Source organism: Lissotriton helveticus, chromosome 3_1 (genome assembly GCF_964261635.1).
Source record: "Lissotriton helveticus chromosome 3_1, aLisHel1.1, whole genome shotgun sequence".
In the NCBI taxonomy this organism is placed as follows: domain Eukaryota; kingdom Metazoa; phylum Chordata; class Amphibia; order Caudata; family Salamandridae; genus Lissotriton; species Lissotriton helveticus.
Genome location: NC_136061.1, coordinates 1486216858 through 1486234377, shown reverse-complemented (window position 1 = coordinate 1486234377; position 17520 = coordinate 1486216858). Strand labels below are relative to the sequence as shown.

Below are 17520 nucleotides of genomic sequence, written 5' to 3'. Positions count from 1 at the left end.
ATTGTATAAAGTAGATCACATTAGAGGATCTACAGTTCCACATTTCTTTTGCACTTGTTTTGTGTCCATTGTGAATGAATTCCTCTCCTCTCAAGATATTAGTACAGGAGGAGCCAGGAGGAACAAGGAAACGTTCCTTTGATTGGGTTATTTGTTACAATCGACCTTTGCGTCAGATTTCTTCCAATTGCTGTGTTTTTAAAACGCGAGTGGACAATGTATTCTTTTATGTTTTTATTTCTTTTATAAGCAAATAAAGGTTTAGCTAGTTTCTGTTCAGTAGAACAGCTACTATTCAAGATGTGCCAATTAGAGTTTATTACCTGTTTAATTTTTGCATCAATTGTTGAATGTTTTGTTATCCAAACAACCTGATCATTGGATTTCGGGGTTTTAGTTTTAAGTAGGCAGTCCCGGTCATAATAACGGGCACGTTTATAGGAATGTCTCACCAGCCGGTGAGGGTAACCTCTTTCAATAAATTTGCTTCTCATAATCAGAGCTTGTCGGTCGAAGTCAGCTAAATTGGTGAAAAGGGGGTGCTGTCCTTTTGTGATCTTGGATGGAAGCTGCTATAATGCAGAAGTGTGTTTCTAGCTGTAGGCTTAACATGTAAGTCAACTTTCAGATTTCCAGCATCATTTATTATTTCTATATCTAAGAATTCCACTTTATCACAACTGATATGTGAAGTGAAATGAAGGTTAGGGTCCGCTGCATTTATCCACAAGATGAACTCCTCCAGAGTCTCCCTCCCATCAGTCCAGACAAAGAAAATGTCATCTATATATCTGGACCAATGGGAGACAGACTCGAAAAAGGGGGCCACTTCATTCTGGATATATTTCCGGATATATTTTTTATACGCCAACGTTCCACATACAGGTCAGTGTAATATACTAGAAATGCATTGTTAATCTCCTTTTGCCTGTGCACTACCCACTGTGTCTGTTTATTGCCTGCATTATGGGCATGCACCTCTGTTATGGATGGATTAACTAGGCCAATAACTTCCCAACTTTATCTCCTTTGTTATGGGAACCTGCAATAGATACGGTATAATTGAGACACCCCCGTTTTTCTAAGATTCAAGTGTAGCTCTCTTTCAGCAATCCATCATTGTTTATATAAGTGGTCTCATATTACTTCTTATTCTAGTTTGTGTAAGTACGTAACCATTAGGATCAATTACTTATCTTATGCCTTTCTAAACCTCTATTAGTTCCTTAATGCAATGGCATCTGACTTCCACCATAAAGGCCTCCTACTCGCCTGGTGGGTTGGAAGTGGCGTGCTCGTTCTCCCTAGTGACATATTGTTTCTCTCAGGAAGTCTTTAAATGCTGTATCTTTCAGCCTAGATCCCTGCAATGTCCAGGTAGAAAATGTTAGTTTTACGGTTCATATAAATCTTATGCCATTGCTCCTCCCCCATTTCCCATACTTCATCGATCGGGAGAGTCTTGTGTCTGTGGACAGGTGTGCTTCTATATTATTCCACTGTATTTAGACCCTTCCCCCAATGGCAGCACTGATTGTCTGACTTAGACTATGGATTTCTATTTCTTTTACAAAGCAGGGTCATATTTTCCAAATGGTGGTTGGTTCATGCCTGGGTATGGTAGACAGCATTGCTTATATGAATTTAACAGAAAATTCACCAACATTCGTCTGTCTTCATATAGGTATTATAAAAAGTGTTGATCCACTCTCTCCTGTTTCGCAACCAGAATGTTGGCATGTCGGGGCAAATGATTGTTCTCTAAATCGTGATCGACAATTGCGGCAGTGCATCTAGATCTCAAAAAGAAGATACAGACATTGAGTATTTATTGTTACTTGTAGAAGATGCTGTGGTTCAGCACCAACTTTTAATCAGTTTCTGTGAGTACGTGCAGTTAAGCTTGTTTTAAGTTGTTACTGAACAGCTTTGGCGAGACTTAAATTCTTCTGTGCCACGCATTTATCAAAGTACACAAATTTGGAATTTAGTACATTATCTGTTTTTTATTACAGGCCCCCTCATTGCTACTGCTGTTTTTTCATTAAGAGATTCAGAAGAGGAAGAGCGCTGCCCTTTGAACAATCGGCGCCACAAGAGACGGATCAACAATAATTGCTCCACAAGTAAGTTGACCATGTTTTGGTGGAGTGCAAACCACAGTAAAAAGGAAAATTGTACCCACAAACCAGTGAAAACACCCTCACCCACAGACACACACATATACAGACATGCAGATGTGTTTACTCACAGAAGATTTTCCCTTATTTTTGTTTTAATAATTTTGACTGGCAGTTTTACATTAACCTAGACATTGTACAGGTTACAAATCAGTGTACATCGAGGATAGTGTGGTTACATAATACATCTCAATACAATATCATGAATTGCACGGTTTAGGATTATACAAGGATACAATAATCAAAAACTCACTGACAATAGTCGGGTTACATTAAGAAATACGCTTGGGTCCAGGTGATGTCAATCAGTGTCAAAAATGGTATAGAATAGGTCTGCTTACAACTGTAGTTAACAACAAAGATCTTGCACTCACTTGATATGGCAGAGGTAGTGGCGTGGTGACTGCTTTCACCAAAGGCGCAACCAGGGTTTCATTCACTAGACCTTGTACACTGGCAGAGCTCTTGCCTCCAATAGATGGATTTGTTGTTATACTGGGTTTGTCCACGGGAAGCATTAAGCAGGTTGGTCTGCCATTTGCAAGCTTTCCCAGAGCTTCTCTAGGAGTGCATCCCAAATATCGGATATGGGATATTTGCGTAGACCTCCTTATGTTCACGCTATGCAGTGCTGCACTCTCCACCTGTGACCAGGCCACCATGGAAAAGTGCCCATGCGGAAGAGGTGGGAGGTTTGCTGCTTTCCACTTACGGGTGATCATATGCTTACTCAAGATGACGGCCAGGTATGTTTTTCTTAGTGTGGCGTAAGAGACCCAGCAAACACACCATTCAGGTATATACTATGGTGGGGCCTATGCATCGTGTCAGATGTGTGGTGACACCCAGCCAATATCAGGCAGGATCAAGGCATATGTAGGAGATCCACATCTGGCGTAAGACAACGGGGACAGGTGGCCTCAGTGCTGTTAAAATGTTGATTATATTACAGGGAGTTATATAGGCAAACCAAATTCCAGGAAAGTGGACACTGGTTCTTTGCCCACACTCTATAAGAATTCATCACTTGTAGACTCAGAGCTAGTAGAGGGGGAAAGAGGAAGGTCTACCTTTCCTGGCCCAAATATGATTCACTATCACCCCTGGCCTAGGCTTAACCCAAATCCCACCCATCTACCACAAAAATGGTCTGACTAACAGCAGGCATTTAAATAGGATGACGGCCTTCCCATGATTCTCCCAGGGCAAGGGGGCTTGAGGGTGGCTATGAAGACAACAACTCCATCACTAGAAAGGCATCCCAGTATGCCTGGGCCTGGGGGGTCAGTAGGGAATGGCAAAATAGAGAATGGAATCTACATGGGAACCCAGCAGGGTAACCATCAGGAAATATACTTAACTGAAGTACCCAGATTGCCAAAGGATGATTACCAAGACTCTGAATCACTTAAAATCAAAGTCATCTATTGGTTTAGGGAAATACGGCATTGCTACTCGATCATAAGGCATGATATAAAAAATGACAAACGAGTTGTGGTCCACTAAAGATGTGGTTAAAGTCTCATTGTTTTCCCCTGCCCCTGTTCATGGGTTTATGTCAATTGACTCAAGCTCTTTTCCCACTGCTAATACCTCTATTATGATCAGATACAAACTTCTGACAGAAAAATGGACTCAATGATTCCTGGGTCTGCACAGAGTGGGGAGCCTCATAAAAAATAAGCGGTCTAGGTGCACAGTTATGACTACAGAGAAGATTTGCTGCACACCGATTAATGTATGATTCCCCCTGGCGCAATCTGAGAAGGGCTAGTGGAGCAAACTGGGGGAGCAAAGGTGGCACCTGCCATTATGTAGGGGAATAGTATGCACTGGAATGTGGGAGGAGAAGAGGGGGGCTAGTGGTTTCCCAAATGTAGAGGTAGAGGAAACCACAGAGAGTAATATCCACTGTATTACCTCAAATACTCACCCAAGTCAACTAATAATTCTGGTTTGGAATGTGGCAAGGACTGAAACTTTTAGATGATCCCGATTGGGGTTCCTTCGTAGACTCACATGATATAATACTCTTCCAAGAAACAGAGTCTGCATACCCCATATAGGAACGGGTTCTCTACTTATGGACAAAATGCCATCCGGAAAGAGGGGAGGCCATCGGGAGGTCTGGCAATTTGGGTCAGAAACATTCTTGGTCTAAAAAAAAGTTGGTTCGTATAGATTCTCCCTATATATTAGCTATAGATATAAATATTTGTGGTGATTGAAAAATCAGGAACACTAATGTTTACAACAGAGTTTAATAGGGACTTTAAAGACTAACACTATTACATTTTTAGACTGTGCTACCTGAATCCATTGATGGCGTGGGAGTCCTGGTAGCAGGGGACCTGAATTGTACGTTTGAACCACTAGAGACCTGACCGAGGAAAGGGATAAGGTCTGGATAGTCCCTCCGCTAGATCTCCCCCCAGTTAGGTGGACAAAGAGATGTAGTCACGTGCTGGCCCTCTCGTTACAACACGACTTAAGAGCCACTAACTGGAGAACAAAATCAGACCAAAAAGGGGAGCTAACCTATAACAGACCTGTCCATGCCAGCAGGATTGATTACTGTCTGTTTGCGCTTAGTCTATGCACCCTAGTTCATGATATTGTAGTGGTAAAGCGCCTATATAGCGACCATAACGCACTGACCCTGTCCCTCAAGAATCTGGGAGACAACACTACAGAAATGGGCAACTGGTGTAAAAAGGTTCTGGGAGTACTTTCTATTACAAATAATCTAAAAACTATTAGATGGGATTGAGTGGAGAAACACCCTGAGGCCCTCGAACCAGTGAAATGCATAGTACACCAGAATGTGGAAGAGCTGTCAAAATGCCCCAAAGATAGGTTAATCAAGGAGGTGCCTACTAGGCATGACACCTCTTTTAGCAGAATTAGGGATTTGTTGGCTAAACCTTGCAGGGATCAGAAACTGGAACACAGACAGACCAAGGCAGTATGGTATGACCAGGACTGGAGGAAATCGAAGGCTGACCTTTACGGCAAAATCTAATGCTCAACCAGATCTAGTGATATTCAGAGGAAATTATAAGAAAGCTCTAGAGTGAGCTGGGAAAAGAGGGAAGACTCTCTGGTCCACCCTTCAAAAGGCATCCTTAGCTAAGGATTCCAAGTCCTTTTGGAAACAAGCGGCATGTTGGCTGAATGGTAGGGGAACCGAAACTGGAGTATACAGTTCAACCTGCAGAATGAGTGACCCACTTTGGTGGTCTTTACGCACAAGTAAAATGGGTGTTGGAGACACCGCCTGGAGATCAGGGTATAAACGAAGGACGAAGTTGTGAAGAACCTGGAGTTCTCCATGGAAGAAACCCGGGTGGCAATTTGCTCTAGTATTGCAGCTAGAGCTCCCGACCCTGATCGAATCCCAAATGATTTGTATTAAGAGGATTTAACTGCCTGGATCCCCTATATTAACATGATTACAAATGCCATCTCAGCAGTTATGGACACTCCTCCCTCATGGAATATAGCGGAGATTGTCCCAGTCTTCAAAAAGGGTAATAGAGCAAACACAACCAGTTATAGGCCTATAAGCTTAATTGACCCTGTGCAGAAATGTTCTGCAAGCAGGTGTTGCAACGAGTACAGGGATGGATCTCTGGGCACCATATCTTGAGCGACCTAAAAGCAGGCTTTCATGCAAACATTAGTACGTAGAACCAGGTCTTCCGCTTCTTGTGTATCTCCTGGAGGGAGGTTAGTATTAGAGGGCGCAAACTATATGTAGCTTCGTGGACTTGCGTACTGCATTTGATTTGGTACCGCAAGCAAAGCTGTGGAGAGTGTTGGCCGAAATAAGGTTGCCACACAGTTTATTAGACATTTTAATTTGGCTTCACTCCTCAAACACTGCACCAAGTTAGGTGGGGGGGATAACAACCAGCTCACTGAGCAATTCCCTGTCAAGCGTGAAGTGAGACATGGGTGCGTTCTAGCGCCCACACTATTTTCTCTTTTTATGAATGGCATGATTGATTACCTAGACAAGGATGGATGTGACGCCCCAAAGGTGGGGGAGCAAAAAGTACCAGCCCTACTCTTCGCAGATGATACTCTATTAATCTCTAAATCCCCCCTTGGTCTGCAAAAATTGCTGAATGATTTTACCAACTTCTATAAGGAGCATGGCCTGGTACTAAATGAGGCAAAAACTAAATGTATGATCTACTCAAAGGGGAACCCTAAGCAACCCAAAAGGTAAAAGTATGTAGGAGATACCCACCCTTGAACAAGTCTTTGCATTTGACTTATTGGGTATTCATCTAACCTCAAACTTAAGTTGGGCACCACCAATTTAAAAAGCCCTACTATCTATAATCCAACAAACTGCTCATTTAGGCAAAATACACAAAAAACAGTGTCTAAGCGAGTGGCCCCAGCGTTTGAAATTTTTAACATCAATATAGTGGGAGGAACTCTATTGAACCGAATTGTGGAGTACTGGAAATACAAACTCCCTCACCTAGGTAGAAAATAGTTTTGTTTGATCAATGTTAAACCTCCCTATTAGCAGACCCGGACTGGCCATAGCGGGCACCGGGCAATCCCCCGGTGCGCCGCACGGGTGGGGGCCGGTTTTGGGCCCCTGGGGCCGTTTTTGTTACAGGGCCGTTTTTGCAAAATCGGCCCTGTCCCAAAATCGGCCGAAAACCGGCCCCGTCAAAGAGCTCGGCGGCACCCCCAACCCCCCCGCGTGGGGAGGGAGGGGGGGGGGGGCGGCCGAGCACTTTGCCAGGGCCGGTTTTGTTACCCAGTCCGGCCCTGCCTATTAGCACTACTACCCTGACCCCTATGTTTTAAGATCTGGGTCAAAAAACTCTACTGCAAAAGATGGGTTATAAGCAGTTAATGTTTTGGCAAGTGTTTTGTTGTGGATGAAGTTCCTCTTGGTAGCTCTGATCTGGTTGTGATAGTCAGTCATGGCGTCCTTGTAGGTGGTGTAGTTTTCGGTTGTCTTTGTGTTTCTCCAGGCGTCGGCAGGTGCGTCTGGCTTCTTGAAGTGCGGTGGTGAACCAGGCGGCTTTCCTGGGGTGTTGTCTGTCGGGGTTGCGTAGCTGGGCGAGTGAGCGCCCTCAAATCAACAGAAATAAATAAAGAAAAATCAAAAACAGTTACTTATTCAATATTTCGAGAAAAACAGAATTAAATCGAGTACACCAAATGAGGTTGTGGTATATTAGTTGTGTGATTTACGCTGCCCTATATTATTTTGCGTCTCTTTTCAACAGCCAAATCGCCGACGCGTTTCCAAACCCTTTGTGTAGTCAATGGGGTTCTTCCTCAGGGCTGGGCTGTATACCTATGGTGTGAAGATTAGGGACATTTATTACCTCCTTTTCCTATGATTCAAAATAGCCTCGTATGCAAGCGAAGCTTGTGAGGATATTACCTTATTTCACGAAGTCTCTTTTGTCAAAGATTGGGCATCGAGTGAGCTTGAATTTTACACCAACACCTAAACAAAGGTAAGGTTTGGCGATTATACTCTGTATATCAGTTTTACACTTCCATTTAAAAGGGTAGTTCTCAGAATAAAATGTGGTGGCACTTACGTGGTATGTATGGGTTGTTTTCATAACTCAGGCTGTTCGTAGAAAGTAGTCAGTTTGCGCGTTCCCCGGTCATTCTGTGAGGTTTGAGAGTTAATAATCAGTCCCGGTCTGACATGTCATAATATTTAACTAAGAATTAAACATGTGCGTTGCTTACTTGAAAGGAGCGCGGCGGTCGACCCTAGCTTTTCTTCCAAATCAGTGGGCGGTAATGTTCAATGCTGGTTCTGTGAGAAAATTGAGAACGGTGTCTACCAGTTGTTCTACGATAATATCAATGTTTACTTGAACTTGTGTTGCGCTAAGCGTCATACCTTGGTCGTGGGGTCTCTAGCTGCGCTCTGGATTCTATGAAGTCGCGCTGTTCTCGCTCAATGTGGTGATGGTCAAATGAATTCTGCCGACCCGGTGGGACGCGATTTCCTGTTTATGTATGTTGCTAAGTATTGTGGGATTTGTAGTCCTGCAATCTAATTGCATGTTCCACGGCCTGTATTTTGATGCTACAAATTTTAAAAGGGGTAAAGTGCCAAACCACAATGACTGTGCTCACTTTAAATAATATGTTTCTCAGCGACTGTGGGGTTCACGGGGGACTCATTGATAAGATCTTTGTAGTTCGGACATTTCATTCAGGCCGTCCATCACACAATTGTATTTTAAAATTAGATACGCTTCTTGTTTCAGTAACATGGCATCGATGTTTCCTCCTCTGGGAGGAACTTTCATCGCTTGTAATACAGTCCACTTGAAATCGTTTTCATTGTGTTTTTGATCCACATAGTGTTGCACCATTGGTGCAGTCAGAACTTTGTTTTTAATTCTGGATTTGTGTTGGGTTATTCGCTGATTGACTTTTTGGGTGGTTTTGCCTATGTACAGCTTCGGACAAGGGCACATGACTGCATATATTACGTTCGATGTTTTACAATTAGAGAATCCTTTATGCGTCCATTTTGTGGATTTAAATGTAAATTCATCACCTTCTATTGTGTTGGGGCAGGAGGCACATGAACCACATTTGTGATGGCCAATTACTGGTGGGAGTTTCCATAATGTACGTAAGTCTGCTTTAACTTGACTTACTCCTAGATCGGCTCTGACAATGCGTTGTCCAATGCTTCTGTTCTTCTTCAGAGCAAACAATGGCTGTTCCATCGGGACTTCCGAATTTTTGATCAAATGCCAGTTTTTTAAAATAATGGATTTGAACTTGTTGGTGTATGGCCCAAAAGTGGTGACACATACAGGCCGTTCTAGGGGTTTGGTTTCCTTCTGAGTTTTCAATAACTCCTCACGTGGTGTGTGCCAGGCTCGGGTGGTAGAGTGTTTCAGTAACTTGGGGGGATATCCCCTATGTTGTAATTGATCACTCAGTATTTTTGAATGGATCAAGAAGTCTTCCTTCCTGGAGCAATTTCGTCGGATTCTCAGCATCTGCCCATAAGGTAGGTTAGATTTTAAACTTTTGGGATGGTAGCTGGCGTAGTGCAAAATGGTATTCTTATCGGTATCTTTTCGGTGAAGGGTGGTTGTCAACTCGTTTTCATAGGGAAAAACCACCACATCCAAAAAAGTCAATGATGTTCTGCTGGATGTCATTGTGAATTGTATGTCTGGGTGTCTGGTGTTGAGCCACTGATGGAACTGGGTGAGCATTTCTTCAGACCCTTTCCATTGACACCAGATGTCATCAATAAAACGATACCATTTAGTGATGTTTTGGTAAAATGGGTTATTGTGGAAGATGAAGCGCTCCTCATACAGGGCCATGAAGAGCACCGCCATTTCTGGGGCATAAGGACACCCCATGGCGGTGCCCTTCACCTGCACGAAGAACGCGTCCATGAACCGGAAGTAGTTCCTTTTGAGTGCTATTCTCGCTAAGTCAATGATAAAGTCTGTTGGGACTCTGTGTGGTCTGGGTCTTGTGTCTAAATAGTATTCCATTGCTTCCAAACCCTCTTGTTGAGGGATTTGAGTGTACAAGGAGGCGACATCAAAAGATACCATCAACTCCTGGTTGACATCAAATGGGGTACCTTCGATTTTATTGATGAAGTCCCTGGTATCTTTTAAATATGATCTTACTTCCGACAAAAAAGGCTTTAGGAACACATCCACATATTTGGCCAATGGTTCCAGTATTGAGTCACACCCGGAGACGATGGGTCTCCCCGGTGGTTCGGATAAACTTTTATGAATTTTCGGGAGAAAATAAATTACTGGAATGCGTGGACTTTTTTTATCTAGATATTGGAACTCTTTCATTCCTAGTATCCCTTTGTCCCGACCCTCCGTTATTTTGATGAGAATCTCCGCTCTTATTTGTGAAGTGGGGTCCTCTTTCACTTCTCTGTACCATTCGGTATTCTTAATTTGACTGTTGGCTTCAGCAATGTACTTGTTTCGATCCCAGACCACCAGGGCGCCCCCTTTGTCTGCGGGTTTAAGTACTATGGATTCGTCATTGCGTAAACTATTCAAAGCTGTTTCTTGGTCTCTACTGATGTTCCTCTTGAGGAACATCTTCTGTTTGCTTAATTGTGTGATGGAGGATAGAATGGTCTGTTCAAAGGCTATTATTTCTTTCGGAATTGCGTATGTTGGGGGTATGAATGTAGATTTATTGGAAAGATTAGAGGGTTCGTTCACTCTGGTGTCCTCCCTGTTGTGAAAGAAAGCTTTTAATCGTAATTTGCGGCAAAACTCGAGTGCTTCAATTTTTAGGTGTGTCAGGTCGGTGTTGGCTGTAGGTACAAATTTGAGTCCTAGTTCTAATACGGACTTTTCGTGTGTGGTTAGTACTTTGTCAGAAATGTTCACTATGGAGGTGGAACCTACGTTTTGTACTGGGTTCTTCGTGTTCGCATTTCCCATGGTTGGGGCTGCGGTTTGAATCTTACTCTTCCCCTGCCTTCGCCCTTCTCTAAAAAAGGATTTCTTTTGGATGATCCCTCCCTGGGGTCTGAGTCGTTAGCTGATTCGGAGGATGAACTTTCCGAAAAAGTTAAAAATCTATTTTTGGACCTCCCTTGGAATTGTGACAACGCTCTTCGCGATTCAGTTTGGGTATAATAGTCCTCCTTAAGATATGGGTAAACTGATTCGATTTTGAAGGACTTGGCGTCTTTATCAAATTTGTTGGACCTGAAGTTTATGGTGTTGTCCCTAAATGTTGCAATTTCTTTATTGATCTTTTCTAGTAAAGCTTTAGCTTCATCAACTGTATGGTTATCTTCAATGGCTTTAATTAATCCCTCTATCTCCTCCTTCTCTTTATCGCAAATTCTCTTTGCTGTCTCAAAGATCAATAAAGAAATTGCAACATTTAGGGACAACACCATAAACTTCAGATCTTTATTGATCTTTGAGACAGCAAAGAGAATTTGCGATAAAGAGAAGGAGGAGATAGAGGGATTAATTAAAGCCATTGAAGATAACCATACAGTTGATGAAGCTAAAGCTTTACTAGAAAAGATCAATAAAGAAATTGCAACATTTAGGGACAACACCATAAACTTCAGGTCCAACAAATTTGATAAAGACGCCAAGTCCTTCAAAATCGAATCAGTTTACCCATATCTTAAGGAGGACTATTATACCCAAACTGAATCGCGAAGAGCGTTGTCACAATTCCAAGGGAGGTCCAAAAATAGATTTTTAACTTTTTCGGAAAGTTCATCCTCCGAATCAGCTAACGACTCAGACCCCAGGGAGGGATCATCCAAAAGAAATCCTTTTTTAGAGAAGGGCGAAGGCAGGGGAAGAGTAAGATTCAAACCGCAGCCCCAACCATGGGAAATGCGAACACGAAGAACCCAGTACAAAACGTAGGTTCCACCTCCATAGTGAACATTTCTGACAAAGTACTAACCACACACGAAAAGTCCGTATTAGAACTAGGACTCAAATTTGTACCTACAGCCAACACCGACCTGACACACCTAAAAATTGAAGCACTCGAGTTTTGCCGCAAATTACGATTAAAAGCTTTCTTTCACAACAGGGAGGACACCAGAGTGAACGAACCCTCTAATCTTTCCAATAAATCTACATTCATACCCCCAACATACGCAATTCCGAAAGAAATAATAGCCTTTGAACAGACCATTCTATCCTCCATCACACAATTAAGCAAACAGAAGATGTTCCTCAAGAGGAACATCAGTAGAGACCAAGAAACAGCTTTGAATAGTTTACGCAATGACGAATCCATAGTACTTAAACCCGCAGACAAAGGGGGCGCCCTGGTGGTCTGGGATCGAAACAAGTACATTGCTGAAGCCAACAGTCAAATTAAGAATACCGAATGGTACAGAGAAGTGAAAGAGGACCCCACTTCACAAATAAGAGCGGAGATTCTCATCAAAATAACGGAGGGTCGGGACAAAGGGATACTAGGAATGAAAGAGTTCCAATATCTAGATAAAAAAAGTCCACGCATTCCAGTAATTTATTTTCTCCCGAAAATTCATAAAAGTTTATCCGAACCACCGGGGAGACCCATCGTCTCCGGGTGTGACTCAATACTGGAACCATTGGCCAAATATGTGGATGTGTTCCTAAAGCCTTTTTTGTCGGAAGTAAGATCATATTTAAAAGATACCAGGGACTTCATCAATAAAATCGAAGGTACCCCATTTGATGTCAACCAGGAGTTGATGGTATCTTTTGATGTCGCCTCCTTGTACACTCAAATCCCTCAACAAGAGGGTTTGGAAGCAATGGAATACTATTTAGACACAAGACCCAGACCACACAGAGTCCCAACAGACTTTATCATTGACTTAGCGAGAATAGCACTCAAAAGGAACTACTTCCGGTTCATGGACGCGTTCTTCGTGCAGGTGAAGGGCACCGCCATGGGGTGTCCTTATGCCCCAGAAATGGCGGTGCTCTTCATGGCCCTGTATGAGGAGCGCTTCATCTTCCACAATAACCCATTTTACCAAAACATCACTAAATGGTATCGTTTTATTGATGACATCTGGTGTCAATGGAAAGGGTCTGAAGAAATGCTCACCCAGTTCCATCAGTGGCTCAACACCAGACACCCAGACATACAATTCACAATGACATCCAGCAGAACATCATTGACTTTTTTGGATGTGGTGGTTTTTCCCTATGAAAACGAGTTGACAACCACCCTTCACCGAAAAGATACCGATAAGAATACCATTTTGCACTACGCCAGCTACCATCCCAAAAGTTTAAAATCTAACCTACCTTATGGGCAGATGCTGAGAATCCGACGAAATTGCTCCAGGAAGGAAGACTTCTTGATCCATTCAAAAATACTGAGTGATCAATTACAACATAGGGGATATCCCCCCAAGTTACTGAAACACTCTACCACCCGAGCCTGGCACACACCACGTGAGGAGTTATTGAAAACTCAGAAGGAAACCAAACCCCTAGAACGGCCTGTATGTGTCACCACTTTTGGGCCATACACCAACAAGTTCAAATCCATTATTTTAAAAAACTGGCATTTGATCAAAAATTCGGAAGTCCCGATGGAACAGCCATTGTTTGCTCTGAAGAAGAACAGAAGCATTGGACAACGCATTGTCAGAGCCGATCTAGGAGTAAGTCAAGTTAAAGCAGACTTACGTACATTATGGAAACTCCCACCAGTAATTGGCCATCACAAATGTGGTTCATGTGCCTCCTGCCCCAACACAATAGAAGGTGATGAATTTACATTTAAATCCACAAAATGGACGCATAAAGGATTCTCTAATTGTAAAACATCGAACGTAATATATGCAGTCATGTGCCCTTGTCCGAAGCTGTACATAGGCAAAACCACCCAAAAAGTCAATCAGCGAATAACCCAACACAAATCCAGAATTAAAAACAAAGTTCTGACTGCACCAATGGTGCAACACTATGTGGATCAAAAACACAATGAAAACGATTTCAAGTGGACTGTATTACAAGCGATGAAAGTTCCTCCCAGAGGAGGAAACATCGATGCCATGTTACTGAAACAAGAAGCGTATCTAATTTTAAAATACAATTGTGTGATGGACGGCCTGAATGAAATGTCCGAACTACAAAGATCTTATCAATGAGTCCCCCGTGAACCCCACAGTCGCTGAGAAACATATTATTTAAAGTGAGCACAGTCATTGTGGTTTGGCACTTTACCCCTTTTAAAATTTGTAGCATCAAAATACAGGCCGTGGAACATGCAATTAGATTGCAGGACTACAAATCCCACAATACTTAGCAACATACATAAACAGGAAATCGCGTCCCACCGGGTCGGCAGAATTCATTTGACCATCACCACATTAAGCGAGAACAGCGCGACTTCATAGAATCCAGAGCGCAGCTAGAGACCCCACGACCAAGGTATGACGCTTAGCGCAACACAAGTTCAAGTAAACATTGATATTATCGTAGAACAACTGGTAGACACCGTTCTCAATTTTCTCACAGAACCAGCATTGAACATTACCGCCCACTGATTTGGAAGAAAAGCTAGTGTCGACCGCCGCGCTCCTTTCAAGTAAGCAACGCACATGTTTAATTCTTAGTTAAATATTATGACATGTCAGACCGGGACTGATTATTAACTCTCAAACCTCACAGAATGACCGGGGAACGCGCAAACTGACTACTTTCTAAGAACAGCCTGAGTTATGAAAACAACCCATAAATACCACGTAAGTGCCACCACATTTTATTCTGAGAACTACCCTTTTAAATGGAAGTGTAAAACTGATATACAGAGTATAATCGCCAAACCTTACCTTTGTTTAGGTGTTGGTGTAAAATTCAAGCTCACTCGATGCCCAATCTTTGACAAAAGAGACTTCGTGAAATAAGGTAATATCCTCACAAGCTTCGCTTGCATACGAGGCTATTTTGAATCATAGGAAAAGGAGGTAATAAATGTCCCTAATCTTCACACCATAGGTATACAGCCCAGCCCTGAGGAAGAACCCCATTGACTACACAAAGGGTTTGGAAACGCGTCGGCGATTTGGCTGTTGAAAAGAGACGCAAAATAATATAGGGCAGCGTAAATCACACAACTAATATACCACAACCTCATTTGGTGTACTCGATTTAATTCTGTTTTTCTCGAAATATTGAATAAGTAACTGTTTTTGATTTTTCTTTATTTATTTCAGTTTGAATATACTGCAATATTGGAAATGTAAGAAATGTTGTTTACATTGTATCCCCAGTAGAAGGGATGTTTTTTCTCCCACTGTATATTGCCGAAATGTGTAAATATTTTTGAAATGTTGAAAAAAATGACGATTGCATACCTTCTAGAAACTAAACAATGAAGGTTTACACCAGCTGAATAAACAAGTTTGGTAGTTTCAAAATCGAGCCCTGGCACTCTTCTTCTCTCATAACGTTTACATTGTCCAGCCAGGACCCGTAGGACAAAACCCCTTTATTTATAGACTCAAATCAACAGAAGCATGCCTGGGTCCTGGGACAGTAGAACCAAAAAACAGGCCTGGAGTCTAATTCTGGTCATAGCGGCCTCCATCTTAAAGGAGTTTCAAAGTGACAGAGAAATATTTGAAATAACCCAGGTGTAAGGGAGGCTAGTTACATTAGGTAGTATAGAACCACATAAAAAGGTGGAAAAAGAGAAAGCACATACAATTATTCAGTGGAACGTAACCCCCGTCCAATCCATATATCAGGGCATCAATTGCAAAGAATAACTAATCACTAACAGAGAAATCATTCATAATTTTTTAATACATTTTTTATTAAAATGTTATTTGAGACGCAGTCCAATTCAAAACAGTCTTTTCATAAAATATTTTCTGGGTATCTGTCATGTCCTGCCAGCTCAGATAAGGTTAGTTCATTCTTCTTGACTTGACCGCTCAAGCAGTCTTCATATTCTATGTATCCACCTCACTCTGGTAGCTTAATGACACCGACACTGATCACTAGCCATTTTATAGCATCTTCTGTGTGGCCTTCAACAATGAAATGTACCAATATAGTGGCAATGGGAACCTTGCAGCAGATAAAACTGTGATGTTGACAAATATGAATTGTAAGTGTTTTGTGTTTGAGCAATGTAAAGTTTATCACATGGACATGTTATAGTATAAATCACATTAGAGGTATTGTAGTTTGAGAAACTTCCTAAGGGTATCTTGGTATTTGTGTCCGAGAATGTCTTGGGTTCTATTTGGAACAAACACATACTTCAGTGGCCGCATTTAAAGTGTTGAATTATTGGAGACTCACTCCAGTGTCCAGTGAGAGTTTCTGGTGATTTATCAGGTGTGGTAGAAGCACTAATCAGGTAATGCTTTAGTTTTTTTCCTTTTTTTGTAGGGAAATATTGGTCGTTCCAAAGCATGGTTCTTTGCCTGAGACTGCTCTATGAGATTGTTCATCAGTTGTACTATCTATTGTTTTTATTTTTTGCATAAATGTCATGTTATTTCTTCCACTTCCTGTGTACGCCTTATTATAATTATGCATGAAAGTAGGTGTTCCTTAATGTTTCTTAGTTGATGTATCATATTTTCTTGAAAAGATATTGATTTTTGTGTAAGTCACTTTATTAGTAAAGCCCAATTATGTCAGATCTCACCACGTCAAGTGTGCGGCTTCCACTGCCGAAACCTGTAAAATGTGTACCTTTTGGGAGAAATCTCAGACTTTTCTTGCTTTCCGAACTATGCAGACTCTACATTATTATGTCTGTCTGATATATACTAAGATCTATTTTGCCTCTCAAACTGAATAGCCTCTTTGTTATTCTGTTTGTTGTTTTATACTTTGAATTTTTGGTTACTTTCTTGAAGGCAGACCCCACGTTTGTCTGTATATTGATTCATACTTAGATTTCCCTGACTTTTGAACTGAGCAGATTTGTTAGTCCTCCTATTAAACTGTACTTTAGTTCTGGCTAGTTTTGGAGCTCGAGCTTATGTGGATCCTCTTGCAATTTCATATTGTGATGCATCATTGATGCTGATTTGAATTTTACTTTTTGCCTTCTGTAATGATTGTTACATTTTAGTCAATTGTTATGGTTGTGACTTTGAGGTTTGTCTTGTGATGGTTTCTTTTACTTGCACAAGAGACTTACAGGAGCCTGATCCTACATCTCAACCCTATTAATGTATTAAATAAAAGCTTTGACCATACCATTCTGCTCACAGATGTGCTAGTATATAGGACATCCTGGTTTGTGCTGATGGACATACCTTTTTTAGGTTTTGCCTAGCCAATGCGTACGAAGTACGCATACGCTAGGAAAAACTTAATGATATCTGTGTGTGGGGACTGGACCGTCCCCACTCTCTCATTGGCTAGCTCCATAAATGGAGGCTAGCCATTGGAAGACTGGCCTGTCCGTCAATGCCGGACCAGATTCGGGGGCGTTCCTGAGAATTTTTGGCTTTTGGCTACGTCAGTCTCGGGAACACCCCCGAATCTGGTCCGGCATTGACGTGCCTTCCTGCTCGGGGCCCCTCCCGTTGTCCCCCAGTCACCCTCCTCCAGCTGTCACTTGGCCGTGGCTGCTCCCTGTGCTTTTCCGACCCTCCCGCTAAAATTGCATTTTGGCAAGGCATTACAACTCTTTAAATCGTGAGGCGCTCAGCGTCTGTTTGAAGAGCCGTCTCCCTTATAGTCTGCAGTGCCTGCCCCCGCCCCGCCCCGCTCAGAGCAACCCCCTTTGGCTGGCTCTTCCCTGCAAGAATCTGCCTCCTCCTAATACAAAATACAATTCCGCAGCGCTGGAG

The 17520-nt window shown here is 42.3% G+C and overlaps 1 protein-coding gene across 3 annotated transcripts in view; it reads left to right on the top strand.

Annotated features, from left to right (window-relative positions):
• LOC144825008 (uncharacterized) overlaps window positions 1–17520 on the top strand; it is a 329870-nt gene that overhangs the window by 91141 nt on the left and 221209 nt on the right. For all 3 annotated transcript variants that reach the window (XM_078683918.1, XM_078683920.1, XM_078683919.1), the window contains exon 3: window positions 2016–2126. In XM_078683918.1, coding sequence (XP_078540044.1) covers window positions 2016–2126 — 111 coding nt within the window. The remainder of the gene's footprint in view (window positions 1–2015; window positions 2127–17520) is intronic.